We start from the raw sequence: 15362 nt of genomic DNA, 5'->3' as shown, positions 1-15362 counted from the left end.
GGCAAGTATTTATATTCTATGCAGCCACAAAGGGGCCCGCTTTACCTCGATAAGGCTGGCTGTTGGCAAAATAGGATATCAAGTCAGTTTTTCTATTACTGCCAATGCATCCTTCCAATTTTAGCCTATTGGGTTTCTGTTTTGAGAGCCAGTTTTATTTCGATAAGTCACTTCCACTGTGATTATCCATCTCCAGCTCATTATTTGAAAAATTCAGTACACTACAGAAATGGGCAGTGGTGCAGGAGTCTGGTTTACACCAAGCGATACACTATTTGGATGACTTTTTGTTTGCAGGCAGGGGTACCGATGAAAAAACACAGGGGCCCTATACCAAGCTGACCTATAGCAGGATTGAGTTAGAGATGGGGGTTGGTATATCTAGACTCCTCCAGAATAAGCTGGGGAACTTCTGGGATTGATTATCAAGACTAGAGCAACAAAGGAGGTTACACTGCAGGAGCTACAAACTGTTGCTGGGCATCTTAACTTTGTATTATGAGTGGATGTTCAATGGAGGGCATTTTGCACCAGTCCGTCAGGTGCAACTGTGGGAACAGCAAAGTCCAGCCATTTTATAAGGGTTAACGAAGATATAAAGGCAGATTTGGGGGGAGAGGGGAACAGTTTCTTGATCAGTTTAATGGAATGTCTTTTTGAAGTGAGAAATGGATGATAGAGGCAGATTTAAAGGTTCATTCAGATGCATCAGGAGGAATAGGTTTTGCAATATTTTGCAAAGACAGGTGTGCCCAGAAATGGCCCTCAGATTGATTACAAAGAGGTAAAGTGAAGAATACAACATTCCTGGAATTTTTTTCTCATTTTGGCAGCATATCTATTTGGGGAATGGATTTTTCAAACAGAGTATAGATTTGGAGTGGTAACAGAGTTGGTATGTTATCAATCACAAGTAGAATTGTAGAAGAAATGCTTTGGAACAGAAAAAAGATGCCCTCCTATTCAAGTGACTCCCCTAATACTGAGAAAAAAAAAAAAAAAAAAAGGCAGCCGTTGTCCTATTATGTACTTTCAGAAACACAACAGTTACCTTACGTGGATTCTAAAGTGCTTTCTGCCATTGATCAATGGTTATGTCTCAGGTGCTAATGGACAACTTGCTCTCTTCCAGTGACTCTGCTGAAAAGCAGTGGTTCTATGCCTCGAGAGCCATCACTTGTATGTGAACTGTTCTTGTAAGGCTGACGGCAGAGATTTGTACATCATGTTTTTTATTGTGCCCAATCCTTGTTGTTCAACTTATTTGCCAGTGATGTAAAATTATGTTTATTAACAAAATAAGTACTCAGCCAGTAATTTAAGTCTTTAGCATCTTTCAGCTCTTGAATAATAAAGATCTTGGGATCCCCTTGAAAGTAATTGTTTACATTTGTGTTTAAGATCATCTGATTTCTTCCCAATATTCTTTTTTTTGGGGGGGAGAATACCAAAATAAATGTCTGAAACGTCTTCTTTTCCTCCTATGTTACCCAGTTTATTCTAATTGGTTTATTTCTTTAATATGGCAAAGTCTGGTTAATGTCCAGCCTTTTGTTTTTATGGCAAATGGTTTCCAATTATTTTTCTGTCTCCTTATGTGGCCAGTCTTAGCCTCTCTGTGGAGCATTTAGATATTCTTTAGATAGTTCTATATAATTCCTTAGATAATATAAGGGGACGTGGAAAGTCAAATAGTGGTGACTGCACTGGAAACTTATTCCGATATAGATTAAACATCAGTTTGCCTTTCTATTTTGTAGATATTCTAATGTTGTTTTCTTTAAGTAGAAGGAATTTTGCACTGAGCTCTTAACCCGTAATATGCCGACTAGTACAGGCATTACCCTGGGTAACTTCACACGGTTAATCCACATTGTTCATACTGCCCTCTGGCTAATAGATGGCAATTTTTTCAAGCTCTGTACTTCATAAAGTCTTAAAATTTCTCCCAAAGGGAAGATTGGCATATTTATGATGTGAAGAATTGAAAAATGATACTATCTCCATTTTACAGAGGGTGAAACCAAGACACAAAGAGGATAAGTGTCTTGCTAGAGGGAGCCAGTATTGAAAACGTAAATGGGATATCCTAGCTTCGAAATCTAGGCTTAGACAATTTTATGTTTGTCATTAAAAAAAAAAAAAAAAAAGAGTTTGCTTTCCTGGAAGTTGAAAGTTGAAAGTCACCAGGCACTGCACATTTGAATCTTCAACATGTTGCAAGCAGAGGTTACTCCTGGTTTTTGTTGTGCTCCACTATATATTGACACTATTACAATGTTTTTACTCCCCATATTAGAAATTGTAATCCTTGCTCATGAAACCAATGCGTTTTGTTAAGGCTTTTATGAATAAATGGAACTGACTCAAATTTTATAGTTAAAGCCATCTAAAATCTACTGAAGATCTGATTCAAATACTATGATAATACTACCCTGGTAGAAATGGACTGTATTCCAGTCATAATCACTGTGGGACAGCAGATTAATTTATGGATTCAGTAAACTTGGATTTTGTTAGCTAAACCTCTTCTGTCTGTGAAGCCTTCTTCATGAAAGGCAGCAGTCACTTTTTTCTGAATAGCTTTATTGTTCTTTATATGAGGATTGGGAAGTTCAGTCTTGTAAATTTAGACTTTTATAAAATTGTATCTTTGTAAAACCTGCTTTGATATTTCTAAGATTGTAACAAGAATTATGGTTTTCATGTTGTGTGTTTGTATAATACCTGCACAGTGTTGTGGCAATCCTAATAGGGCTTCTCAATACTTTGATTACATAAATATGAAATAATATTTCAGACACTATTGGCTTTGGTCAGTAGAATTATGAACATGACCTAATGATTTAAGTTAGGCTCTGATCAAAGTTAATTGAGTCAATGGGGTCATTGAGTTCAACAGGCTTTAGGTCCTCAGACTGTAAACTCTTGTAGAGAATCTCTATTTGTCCAGTAAAGAGCCATCCATCTCTATGAAACTATATAAAAATGATAAATAATTAACCTTTTGATACATCGTTTACAAGTCAGACAATTCTATAGACTTCAGTTATGACGTCTCTTAATGGTTTTTCCTGCATTTAAACATTAGAATCTCAACTTCTTGAATTAAGAGAAGAGCGCAGTGTGATCTGTGAGCAAGCGCTGAGCACACTCCTAAGCAGCATACTAAGTCTAACTGGGCCAAAGGTTAAACAATCAGTAGGTTTCCCAGCTTGAGCTGAACAGTGGTATTCTTTGTTTTGGTGATCTTTTGAGAGGCAAAACAGCAAGTGTCATTGAGAAAAGAACAAGGAGGATCTTGCGCTATTTACTGAATGTGTTCTTTTGAATAGGAATGTGAATTTACTGTACTACTTTAGCTGAAAATAGTACATTTGCTTACGGCAATTACCTTTTTTTATGAAATGTTCAAAAAGGTATATTATGTCACATTTATTTGAACTGCTAGTTTATAATTTTTTGTAAAAGAATTATGGATTGAGCTGACATTGTCCATCCACATCAAAAGAAAGTCAGGAGTATCATGAAAAGGATAATTGGAAAGAGATGGGAAAAGGGTCAGGAAACAGCATGGAATGCTATTTTAGTTCAATAATCTCTAGCACCCAGTGATTCAGTAATCTTTCCCAAGCACTGGTCCTGAACCAGTAACTGTAAAGAAAATAATCCTGTCTCTAAGACGTATGCATGCTAGTCAGTTTAGTTAGTCCTTAAGAGCAATGTCAGTCAAAGGACTTACTTGCAAAATATGTGACCTTAAACTACTTTGGAATCATGTGGCACCATTCTATTTATCAAACACTGTACCTTAGGGCACATACTATTTTTAATCTTGAGCTCTCCTATGGCAGGAACAAGGCTACTCCCAGTGCAACTCACTTTAGTAAACACTAGAAAAGTTTGAAAGAAAGCTGTTCTTCTCAAAGACTACAATTAAGAGCTTTCAGGTAGAAGCATCACTAGAAACAGGCAATCTATTCTGCAGTGAAGTCACTAATATTTTTACTAAATTAAATCCTTGTTATCAGGCCTGGTCATTGCTTAGATAGTTGACTAAAAAGATTCTTTACAAAAATTGGGTCAGTTAGATGTTGGAAAATGCATCTGTCAATAAATGTAAATATAAAGCAGAGTAAAACTAACTCAGTTTCCATAATCACAGAAACAGAGTGCCAGTAAAGGAAGGCTCCAAAACTAAATTCTACTATTAACTATTTAAGACTGAAAAACACATGTGGCCAATTCCAAGGTTAGTGAAATAAATAAGAGGGAAAAAAACATATAAAAACCAAAAACATAAGGGGACTACAACTAGCTGTCAAAGCTTGCAGATGTAATAGACACTACAAAGAAAAAAAATCTAGTCAGAGCAGTTGCCAGAAAGGATTCTATATATGAATTAAGAGGGAAAAAATTAAAGGCAGGGAAGCATATGAACATTTTTTACCTATATTTTAAATAGCCATCTTTTATCAGTTTTCAAGATGATATATAAGGAACTTAGAAAAATTTGTGCAGGAAGAAGAGAAATTATTAACATTACTAATTAAAGAGCCCATACTACAGAGATGACAATAATACCAGAAAAAACTAAACATGCTCTATTATCAAATTTGTCTTAAAATACACCAGACTTTTAAAAGCTACAGACAAAAACTGAAAATCTGCAATGAATACAGAAATGCACTAGAAGGAAAAACGAGGAAACTACTGTCTAGTCAGTCTGATGTCTAACCTAAGCAAAATATTCACGACATTTACTTGTGAAAGAGTAGATATATTAACATTTAAAGAATGGTGTATGAGAGTCCAATACTACATTGTCTATGAAAAATCAGCCAAAACAAGTCAAACAGTCTTCTTGGAAGCAATTTCTAATTCAGCAAATACAACAGATTTAGTACAGTGGACAGCAACAAAACATTCAGTATAGTGTGGCGCAAACTAAATGAATTGGTTAATTAACAATGTTGGCTGACAAAGAAAGAACTGATAGTATTAACTGTTAAGAACTTCAAGAGGGATCAGTGAGTTTAAAAATAGGTTAGATAACATTAATGAGAATGATGCAGGGAATATACCCGAAAAATACAAGATGCAAACTGAATGACAGATGTGGACTTTTGGCTCTCAGAGACAGTGATGGGTCAGGTAACCATCAAAATGGCCTATGGTACTAAATACCTTACATTTCTAGAATCCTTTATACAGCGTATTGCACTTTCCACAAACAATTAAATAAGTCATTAAATCCCAAGAACACACACAAGTGCAAACAAACTGATGTTTGCCTGCATGTACTGACCTAATGTGGAAACTACTTTCTTTCTTGCTAGGCAGGCATTATCTAACACTAACCATAGTCTAATTAGTTTACATACACCATAATGACATCAAGGTCCATAGCCACACATGAAGGGTGGCTTGCCAAATGGTGCAGTACAGTTAAGTTTTAACAGCCTAGGTCAAAGGGTAGGATCAAGTTGTTCTTGCTTATCATCAGAAAAGAATGGGAGATAGGCTTAGTAAATGCTAAGTAAGCTGCCATGTGGAAGGATTTGGCTCGAGATGTGTCATGGGGGTATGCTTCTTCATTTTCTACTTCTCATCATAATACTAAAGAAATGTATGGTTGACTAAACTAATTATGCTTCTGTTAAGAGGGTGTGTATAAATTGTTATATTTTTAAATTACAATGTACTTTGAACATTTTTGTGAATCAATATACTTCTTAATTATGATGGACTTTGAACATATTTGTTCACTTTAAAATTTAGCCACTGTAACATACGTATCACTGAAAAAAGGAGGGGAGTTTGAACATAATTAGGAGTTAACTTAAAGTGATAGTGTGTAGGAATGTTGGCACTAGGCTTATTGTGTAAAATTTTTAAAAGGGACAATGTGACTGTCAATGATGTAAGTCAGTTTTTGAAAACTGAACCTACCATTCTTCAAGGGCATTACGGGGGGTCGGGTATCCTTAAATTATGACCCTCTAAGCTTACTTATTTGACTTGTTGCGTTTGCTTAACTATTTTTATTTAAATATAAATCAAAAGTCTCAAGACAATAAAGATTGATTTAAAAGGACTTCTCTGGAATCTCAGGACATGAGGATTATTCCATTATTTAGTGAGCATTTTGCATGGGAAATATCAAACACTAAAAAAAAAGCACAACTATTTTATAAAGGCATTATTACAGCAAATGTGAGAGAATCTTAAATGTCATGATAGGTATTGGAATTATGTCAAGTCTCCAAATGTGAGGTACTCCACAAAATATTTATGGAAGCCTGTTCTTCCAAAAGTTAGCAATATAGTAATTCTTGAATCTGAATGTAATAGTTTAAAAGAGGTACAGTGTTCTGTAGAATGGTCTAAACTATTTTGTATCAGTAGAAATAATGGCTGGAAGCAATGCAATTTTCTCGTTCTTCATAAATTGTGTTAGAATAAATATTTTCCACTGCAAAAAAAAAATATTGAACTTGTTGCATTCTGTAAAGATCAGCTGCTAGTTAATTCTGGAGGTGGCTTGCTATTATTCACCTTTTGGCCTCTTCACAACTGAACAGGCAGGTATTTTACATCTTGTGAACCTTTAACTAAGTAGTTCCCACAGAATTACAAATCGTTTATGTAGCCTCATGTTTTATGTGGTCTAGGCCTTAATTTCTTTCCATTCTAAAATGGCTGGCAAACAAGTTTTGCATATGCTGCCATCATGGAGAGGCTGTCGAATTGGTTAATACATTTAAGTTTAATATTTAGAGGTTATTTTATCAGTTGCAATACGTTTTCTGCTAAGTAATCAACTTCAGAACTTCTCTATTTTTAGAACTAGAATCAAATTAAGACTCGAGCTGGTTGAAATGTTTTGGACTAATACTTTATTTAAAAAAAAATGCAGTCTTGGGTTGACAAACTATTTGCAAATTTGATACGAATTTGCCAATAGTTTCAGTCAAAAAAAAATGGGCAGTGGGTTCGGAGAGGGCACTACATTCACGAAGGACTTACGCACCATTAGGCACTGTTTACAATACAAACAGGGGAATCCTTATACCCACTAGCTTAGTGGTTAGGGCACTCACCTGTGATGCGAGACCCCCAGGTTCAAATCCCCACTCTAGAGCACAGACTTGAACCTAGGTCTTCCTATCTCCCATTTGAGTGTTCTAACCATCAGGCTATCTCAGGCTACATCTACACTTAAAGCCACAGTAGCACTTCAGTGTAGACACTCACTGCAGAGACAGAAAGGAAAGCAGAGGCAGTAGCTAGGTCGAATGGGGGTTAGGGCTACGTAGCGGTGTCTCTCCGGGGCAAGGATTTTGCAGTGTAGACCAGCTCTCATTCTCTCTCGCTGGCCCAATGACTATTCAAGTATTTTATATAAAGTGGAACAGCTCTTGCAGGAGCGATTGAGGGACACGCCTCAGAATACCCTACAGTGGTCAGGGCACTCACCTGGGAGGAGGAGACATGGGTTCAAGTCCCTGCTCCAAAGTCACCACAACCAATTCTGTGAATCTGGCCCTTTGCTTTCATTAAAGAAGTTTTAATTACCCAAAATTGAAATGACACTTTTGTTGACCCAAAACAAAGTTTTTATACTATCTTGATTTGTTGAATTGTTTTTTTTTTTAAATCAGTTTTGGTTAAACCCAAACAGAATTTTTATTCTTCACATCCAGCATTCCAAAAAAATCCCAATTATTCACACAGACCTAATTAAGACATCCATGCTCAACAATATATTTTCTTTCCTTTGACTTTGTCATTTATTATTACATTCAGACAAAAACACCTGTCAGGGATGGTCTAGGTATACTTAATCTTGTGTCAGGATGAGGGAACGGATTGGATGATCTTTTGAGGTCCCTTCCAACCCTACATTTCTATGATTCTGCGATTCTCAATAAAGATGAAACATGTAACCAACCAAAATGTAATGTAAAGGGCTAGCAAGACATTGTTTAAGGTGGTTTATAAGATTACAGCATAGCTGGATCAGATACTTTGACTTTTAAAATCCAAGTACAGCTGCCGTTTCTGAATGCAAAATGACATGTCTTCAATCAGTTTTACTGTTCTCCACATGGAAGTATTAAGAGGCTATTCAAAACTTGTATTTAACTTTTTTCTCGTCTTTCTTAATAGTTGATTCTAAAAGGTCCTTTCTTTTCTCAACTATATCTTTATGCACCGAACTTCCAAAAGATCTTATTCTGAACACTGTTGAAAGAAGTTAGATCCTATACCATAAATTCTTTCACACAATATTATTAAAAAGTAATTCTTCTCATTCTTAAGTGATTGCTTCTCCAATTATATGTGCTGACCCAATTGTTCTCCATCTCTAGTTACTATTAAATAAAGCACATATTTTCATCAGTACCTCATAAAACATGTAATAAAATGAGACGAATTCATCTGCATACAGAGTTCTCTAGTCTAGCGAACGTTATCACTATGACAGTTCCATCACAGTGCCATATTAAACCAACATATCACAAAGTAGCCTAAGAGAGGTGGCATGCTATATGAGTTATAATACAGAGTTTTGTCTATGTAAGCTACAACTTTAGCAGAAAACAGAAATAGTGCAAATAAAACATCCTCTGGGTCAAACTGCTGTGTAGCTCGCTGCAGAAAAGGATACCCTGTTAAGACCAAGCTAAAATGTTTAAATACAATACAGATGTTGATGAGAACACTTAAGTACTTTATACAATAAATTTAAATTATCATGTGGGAGGCATAAGACCAAATCTATCAAATGTAATAGTTGAAATGACAGTCATTTCCAAGTTTTGTTCAATGACCTCCCCCGGCCGGGACAGGCTTATTTTCTTCAGACTAATACAATGCTTCCAGAGGCTGAAAGATTCTCTGTTTATTCCCAAGCCAACTTTTTGCATATTTAAATAAATAAAATAACTGTACTTTACTAATACAGTCTGGTTCAACCATTAAGTTTAAAAGTTATTAGTTCAGTAGTTTCATTTTCTATTTTTATGACATGAACATATACATACTAAAACTAGCATTACACGAATCATGAAAATTTGTTAGACCAAGTACAATATCTATTTACACACTTTTATGTGTATGTGATAATGATGATTCTGTTTGGCCAGACATTGGTCAGGATTGCCCAGTAGCATTAGGAAGGAGACACTGAGCGCATGGGTGTGCACATGTGGAACTTCTAGGTGCCCTCCCTCCTTGTGGGGAATTTTCCTGGCCTCTGCACTACCCCGGTGAGGTGGGCTAGAGAAAGGATATGAGTCCTCGCTCCCACTTCCTTTATCCAGAGGCCTCCCTGCCCTTGAGGACTCCCCTTCCACTCTCCTGCCTGTGTGCATAGCATCATAGAAGATTAGGGTTGGAAGAGACCACAGGAGGTCATCTAGTCCAATCCCCTGCTCAAAGTAGGACCAACACCAACTAAATCATCTCAGCCAAGACTTTGTCAAGCCGTGCCTTAAAACCCTCTAAGGATGGAGATTTCACCACCTCCCTAGGTAACCCATTCCAGTGCTTCACCACCCTCCCAGTGAAATAGTGTTTCCTAATAGCCAACCTAGACTTCCCAATTGCAACGTGAGACCATTGCTTCTTGTTCTGTCATCTGAAGGGGTGAGACGAATCTGCAGGCCAATTCCATTGGCAAAAGAGCTGGGAGAAGCCGGAAGAGCTGGGAGAAGCCACTTGCCTCATTTTTTGATGCCTTTGTACCTGAGTCATAGCCTGCAGCAGTTTACCTGTTCCTCCACAGGGTTGGAGCCCCGTAAAACGGCAACATCTCTTATTTTTTGCCTTCTCTTTGCTAGTACATTTTGTCCTCATAAAGGGGGATTGGAGTGCTCCCTTTCATTCATTCCAAAAAACAAGCAGACAGAACAGAGGAGTCCTGCTGTGTCAGGCAGCATAGAGGCTCCCTACATTTACAGTACTTTAAACACCTTCTGGGAAGTTTTTCTGACAAAGTGGGATTAGTGTAAGCACTAACATGACAGGAGAAATCCAACAGAGGGCACCAAAACTCTTCATGATTCTGATTGGCCAGCTTCTGCCCACGGATATGCAAATCCTTAAGACAGACCTATCTGTAGTGTACCTTTGTCTGGGAATGCAGAAAAAAAATGTACTTATCCTGGGCGAGCAAAATTTACAAAGATATTCCAAGCAAGAATGGAATTTAATTGAAATAGCACCAATTCCACCTTTCCCACAGTTTCACACCCCAATCTCTACCACACACTTCACAGCAATATACGTCTAATTACCATGAACAATTTTGATGTTTGAAATTAACATTTTTTAACTATGACAGCAATTTGTTTGACATTCCAGTTGAGTTGGTACTAAAATTTAACATATTTTGAAGAACCTGTAACCCAATGATCTGCTAACCAACAGAAGGGGTAAATCACTGTCACACAAATTACTACAACCAAGACTCAACATTTCTGTTCATTTCATGAAACAGTCTATTCTGATCCAGTTCCAATTAATTAAATGTCTGTTTGATTGGTCTTACAATAAAACCACTGACCATTCTCAAAACAGGTGGAACTGTATCATGGAATGGATCAATGGTCAAATTAGTGCAACTGTACCTTTTGTGATTTCCTGTCCAGATTGAGGAGAACCACTGGAGACTCTACCAGTTCAGCCAGACTTGGCAGGAGATGATACTCCAGGGGTTGCAGAAACCAACTGGTGCAGTTAACACTCATAAAAGACCTGGCAGGATGTTGTTCAGGTGTTTCAAGTTCTAAATGTTCCAATCAATATTTTGTTTTGTAATGATTTTTCTCCTTATGTACACAAGTCCAGAGACCCACAGAACTGATGTGTTGTAATAAGTTCAAACCCATTTTAAGTCCATTAAAACCATACGTCCTCCTTAAGATCCCTTTTAATAGCTGCACAGGCCATGGTTAGGAGAAATAATACGAACACCACTGACGATACTGTAAAAGGTTTGTACTGAAAAGATCACTAGCGAACGTAACAGTCAAATCACCTTCTAAATCATTTAAAAATCTGTCAAGGATATTTACATTACTGATGCCAGTATTCAACTAGGCAGGTCAAAGGGTTCTTTGGCTCTGAAGTTTATTTCCTGTTTTTTAAAATCAGCGGAGGTGCTTTTAGAGTCTGGATTCTCCGTAATTCCTGTAGCCAGATCCTTACTACAGGGGATCGCACCTCCTCAAATTAGCCACTCTAATTTTAGCTCAGGTTGCAAGAAGGAGGTTGAAAGTAAGGTGTATCTTTGGAATGAAGCTATTTATTTTGTACTTTTAAAAATAAGTTGTTTTAAGTGAAGGGTAGTCCTTCAACACTCCTCCCCCATAGAACCCATGGTTACATATATCATGCAGTAATCCTTTGGAGAAGACATCTCACACCTCCACCAAAAATCCCCAAACATTCTTTTAACTTCCCTCCAAATAGTTACCAGATTTCTCAGTCTTGTAAGTCCTTCCATCACAAACAGTATGAGTGGACAGGTTAACAGTGTATACCATAAACTTAAATATTTGAACTATGTAAAAGTTTAAGTAAGGGTTGAACAACTTGCAAATCTCCTTTTACAACATCTGTAGTCAAAGAAACCCTAGGGTCTTCTCTTAACAATGAAAACCCACTCTGTTTCTCTCAGAGATTACCCGAAATAACAGGCAGGGCTGTTACTCTGAAACCTGCAGATGTATTGGAGCTTGTGTTTGCATCAAGTACCAATGGTAATGAGCTCTACACCCCAGGATACAGACACTCTTAGGTGCCAAAACATTCACTGAGAAAAAATCTGTTTGAAAATATTTTTCTTCTAAAGTTGCAAAGTCAGCTAAACTCATGTGAGCTGCCAAGAGAAATCTAGGTTCAGTTTAGTCAGTCTTTAGTCACATAAATACATTTCTTCTTATATTGTTAAAAAAATAAACTTACAATAAGCATATCTCAAATAAAATTACCACACAGTAATTACACTGGTAAAAACAGCTTAAAGAGGAAGAAAGTTTGTGTTCAAATTTTCACAATGCAAAATTATTTAGCCTCCTTTGCAACAAACTTACAAATCTGATCATAGGAAGTCTATGCATATTCACATACGAAACTACATTCAAAGACTCAGGGTTGTGACATAAACTGAGAAAAGCAAGGAAATGCACATTTACAAGGGATGTGTACCATATGTTCTCTAACACCCCAGCACAATAGGGTACATAAAGGAAGCTGTTTAAAAGTGGTGCCCTTACTGGATAGGTATTGGAAGACATATGGTACATTTCCCCACAGTATATTTCCTTGCCCTTCTCTGGTTGTGTCACAACCTTAACAGCCTTGTAGTGTAGCTTGTGCGTGAACTTTTTCTCACATTGTTCAAAAATAAAACCCAACCAAATCTTTCAGAATTCTTTGCATTGAGACTAGATTGGCTTTGAAAGAGAAAGCGGAGCAATTAAACCAAAGCAGGCTTTGAAATGTTTCAACAGTTTTTTGGTTAAATCTTCCAAAAAGATTCTCTTACTATTTCTGCTTTCAAAAACTAACACTGTTCTCACACAGCAGAAAAAACAAATTTCCCAATCTACTTTCAAATTGGGTCAAAAGAAAAAAATAGCGATTTAGCTGGTTCTGAAATAGTTCAACAAAATATTTACATCCTTTCAAGAGAACACTTGTCAAGTTTCAGAATTAGTTTCTTGTTGTTAAACCAACATTATGCATCCGATGAAGTGAGCTGTAGCTCACGAAAGCTTATGCTCAAATAAATTGGTTAGTCTCTAAGGTGCCACAAGTACTCCTTTTCTTTTTGCAAATACAGACTAACACGGCTGTTACTCTGAAACCAACATTAACCTTTGTCTTTTAAAATTTATGAATAACCAAATACAATGTATATATTTTTTTCATTTTCCAAACATTCAGTTTATTCATGACTGAATGGAATGACAAGAAACCTCACAAAATTTCAATAGGGAAATCTGAGGTCATGGTTAAAAAGTAAAATAATTTGAAAGCCACTACTTGTAGCATGTATGATGCTTTATTTTAAATTAAAGAAGAATTTTTAGCAAAGAACCAAAACCAGCTACTTGAAAACAGATTCATATTTCACAGTTATTATTCTTGTATCGCTATAGAAGATAACCACTTCTCAGATGTTTCAGTGAAATAAACAGTCTTAAAAGTAATGGCAGTATGAAAACAACAATTATTTCTCCTCCCCCCTCCTGCTCCAACATCCAAGTTATTCCAACTAAACATGCTTTCACTTTTCTCTGCTCTAGCACAGTCCTTAGCGTCTTTCTGGCTAAGGAGGGATAAACATGGCTCCTGAAATCAACTAAGAGTAGGAATGAAGGGGAAATTGCTAGATGCAAGAACTCGCCCTTCCCCTTAAGGAGAAGTGTTTCTCACCTCTACCACAATCCCAGGGAGATAAGCTAGTTTTGAGCATTAGCACATTTCACTGCAATTATATTACCATTAAAAAAAGGTGGTGGGAGAAAGGACATCAAGAGATTTTACATTTAAAAAAAAAAAGTATTCCTGGCTATCCTCTGCAGCACATGGTTTCTACACCCACAAAAACATCATTTGGCGCTACGCCTATAGTACAGCTCTGGCTACCCCCGCCCTAACCCAACCCACTCCCACAAGGAGAGCATTCCAGGCAGGAAGGTTTAAACTAAACTGTGAAATCCAGAACCATGTACAGCTAAACACTAAGGTCCAAACTATACTATGAAAATTTCCCTCCACTTACTATCTCTCCCACCCTACGTCTCATGTCAACAGAACTAACTGACCAGGAGGCTAAACTGAGTTCTTTTCCAAACTCCACCAGTGCGGTGACCATTTTAGGGAATAACAAAGTTTAACAATTTGAAATTGGTCACTCCTTCACTTGATGGTGCCTGGCACGCACCAAGTTCGTCATTTTACTGGTAAACAGGACTGCTCAATTCTACCTACAAAACAGAGAAATCAGCCATTATCAGCTTTTGACCCATTCTGCATTTGGCTTAAACTTTACTTAAAACTTTTAAGATTAGGCAATAATTACATGTAACTGCAGCATCTCGGACTATAGCATGTTCCATTATTTTGTCAAAGGTACAATGTTCATTAATGTTGAGCTTTTTCTTCCACTATTTTTGTATGCATTACCAACTTCCAGAAGTAGGTAATATTCCTAAATGGGAAAGATAAATGCTAAAGATATGGTGAATCTGCAGCGTTAAGGAGTACAGCATATACCTATTAGCGCCAGCTACTGCTGTTTATCCCCTCACAGTAATCTGGTGCAGATGAGTTTAGGGAACCACAAACAACTAACTCCCTTCCCATCACAAATATGTATATCCACTGTGTGGCAAAGGCTGTGATAAGGTTTTACACATCTGCCCAAAAAGTATGGTCAGTATAACCAACTGGTCCATCAAAGTGCTAACAAACAATGGACTTCTTAGCCACTTCTTTACCCATAATTAAGACATTTTCACTGATACTCCTATGCCATGATCAATTCAGAGAACATTACCTTTCACTAAACCATTCTACTAAGACTGTATGGTGACTTCATCAATCCATATACCAAATATGTCAATGGAAGTGACCCGTAGTCTTGTATTTGCACTTTAATACTTTCAAAAGACACAATGCAATGCAAATGAAATATTCTGCACATTAAAATCCAAATTATACCACAGCATTACTCATATACAATACCACTAAACATGGACTCAATCAATCAATCAAAGAGAAAAGGAAGTCTAAAGTGAGATTTAAAAAGAAGCATTTATACCCTATCTCACAACGGGCAAGGGAAAAGTAGGTACTTCAGGATATAATTGCAAGCAGCACAATTCAAAGACTCATTCACAAATATGGAAAGTCCCAGGAAGGAGAGAGAGGGAGGATAAGGTTGAAGATGATGATTAGAGAGTAGATGGAATTAAAATAAGAAAAGGTGAAGTTAGTCCATGAATAGTTCTGAAAACCAGGAAGCCATACAAAGGTGTATGGGATAGGTAGGCTTAGAAGGATTACATTTTCATCAGTAAATGTTGGGAAACGTTGCTTTCACCATACACACACAAACCAATGAAAAAATGTTTCCCTCAATAACTGAAATTTACAGATAGGAAAAGTAAGGAAAATGCTTCTTGAGAACTTGAAGTTTGATTTAAGGATGTTTACTTTGTATCTTGTGATCTGTGATGTTGACAATTAGTGTTTTAATAGCTGTAAAGCTTTAACTTTTTGAATCCGAACTTCTACTGTCATTAAATAATTACTAAAAAAGAAAAGGAGTACTTGTGGCA

General features: G+C 36.8%; 2 protein-coding genes across 5 annotated transcripts in view; one reads left to right on the top strand and one right to left on the bottom strand.

Moving 5' to 3' along the window:
- Positions 1–15362, bottom strand: part of FCHSD2 (FCH and double SH3 domains 2) — a 230251-nt gene that overhangs the window by 109947 nt on the left and 104942 nt on the right. The gene's annotated exons all lie outside the window — the stretch shown is intronic.
- Positions 5504–15362, top strand: part of LOC311520845 (uncharacterized protein) — a 70557-nt gene continuing 60698 nt past the window's right edge. Inside the window, exon 1 of the mRNA XM_084628696.1 lies at positions 5504–5584. Coding sequence (XP_084484822.1) covers positions 5533–5584 — 52 coding nt within the window. The 5' untranslated portion in view covers positions 5504–5532. The remainder of the gene's footprint in view (positions 5585–15362) is intronic.

The sequence above is a fragment of the Lepidochelys olivacea genome (assembly GCF_965140295.1).
Source record: "Lepidochelys olivacea isolate rLepOli2 genome assembly, chromosome: 1".
NCBI classification, from domain to species: domain Eukaryota; kingdom Metazoa; phylum Chordata; order Testudines; family Cheloniidae; genus Lepidochelys; species Lepidochelys olivacea.
The sequence above is the reverse complement of the archived record's forward strand: the minus strand, read 5'-3'. Positions and strand labels throughout refer to the sequence as shown.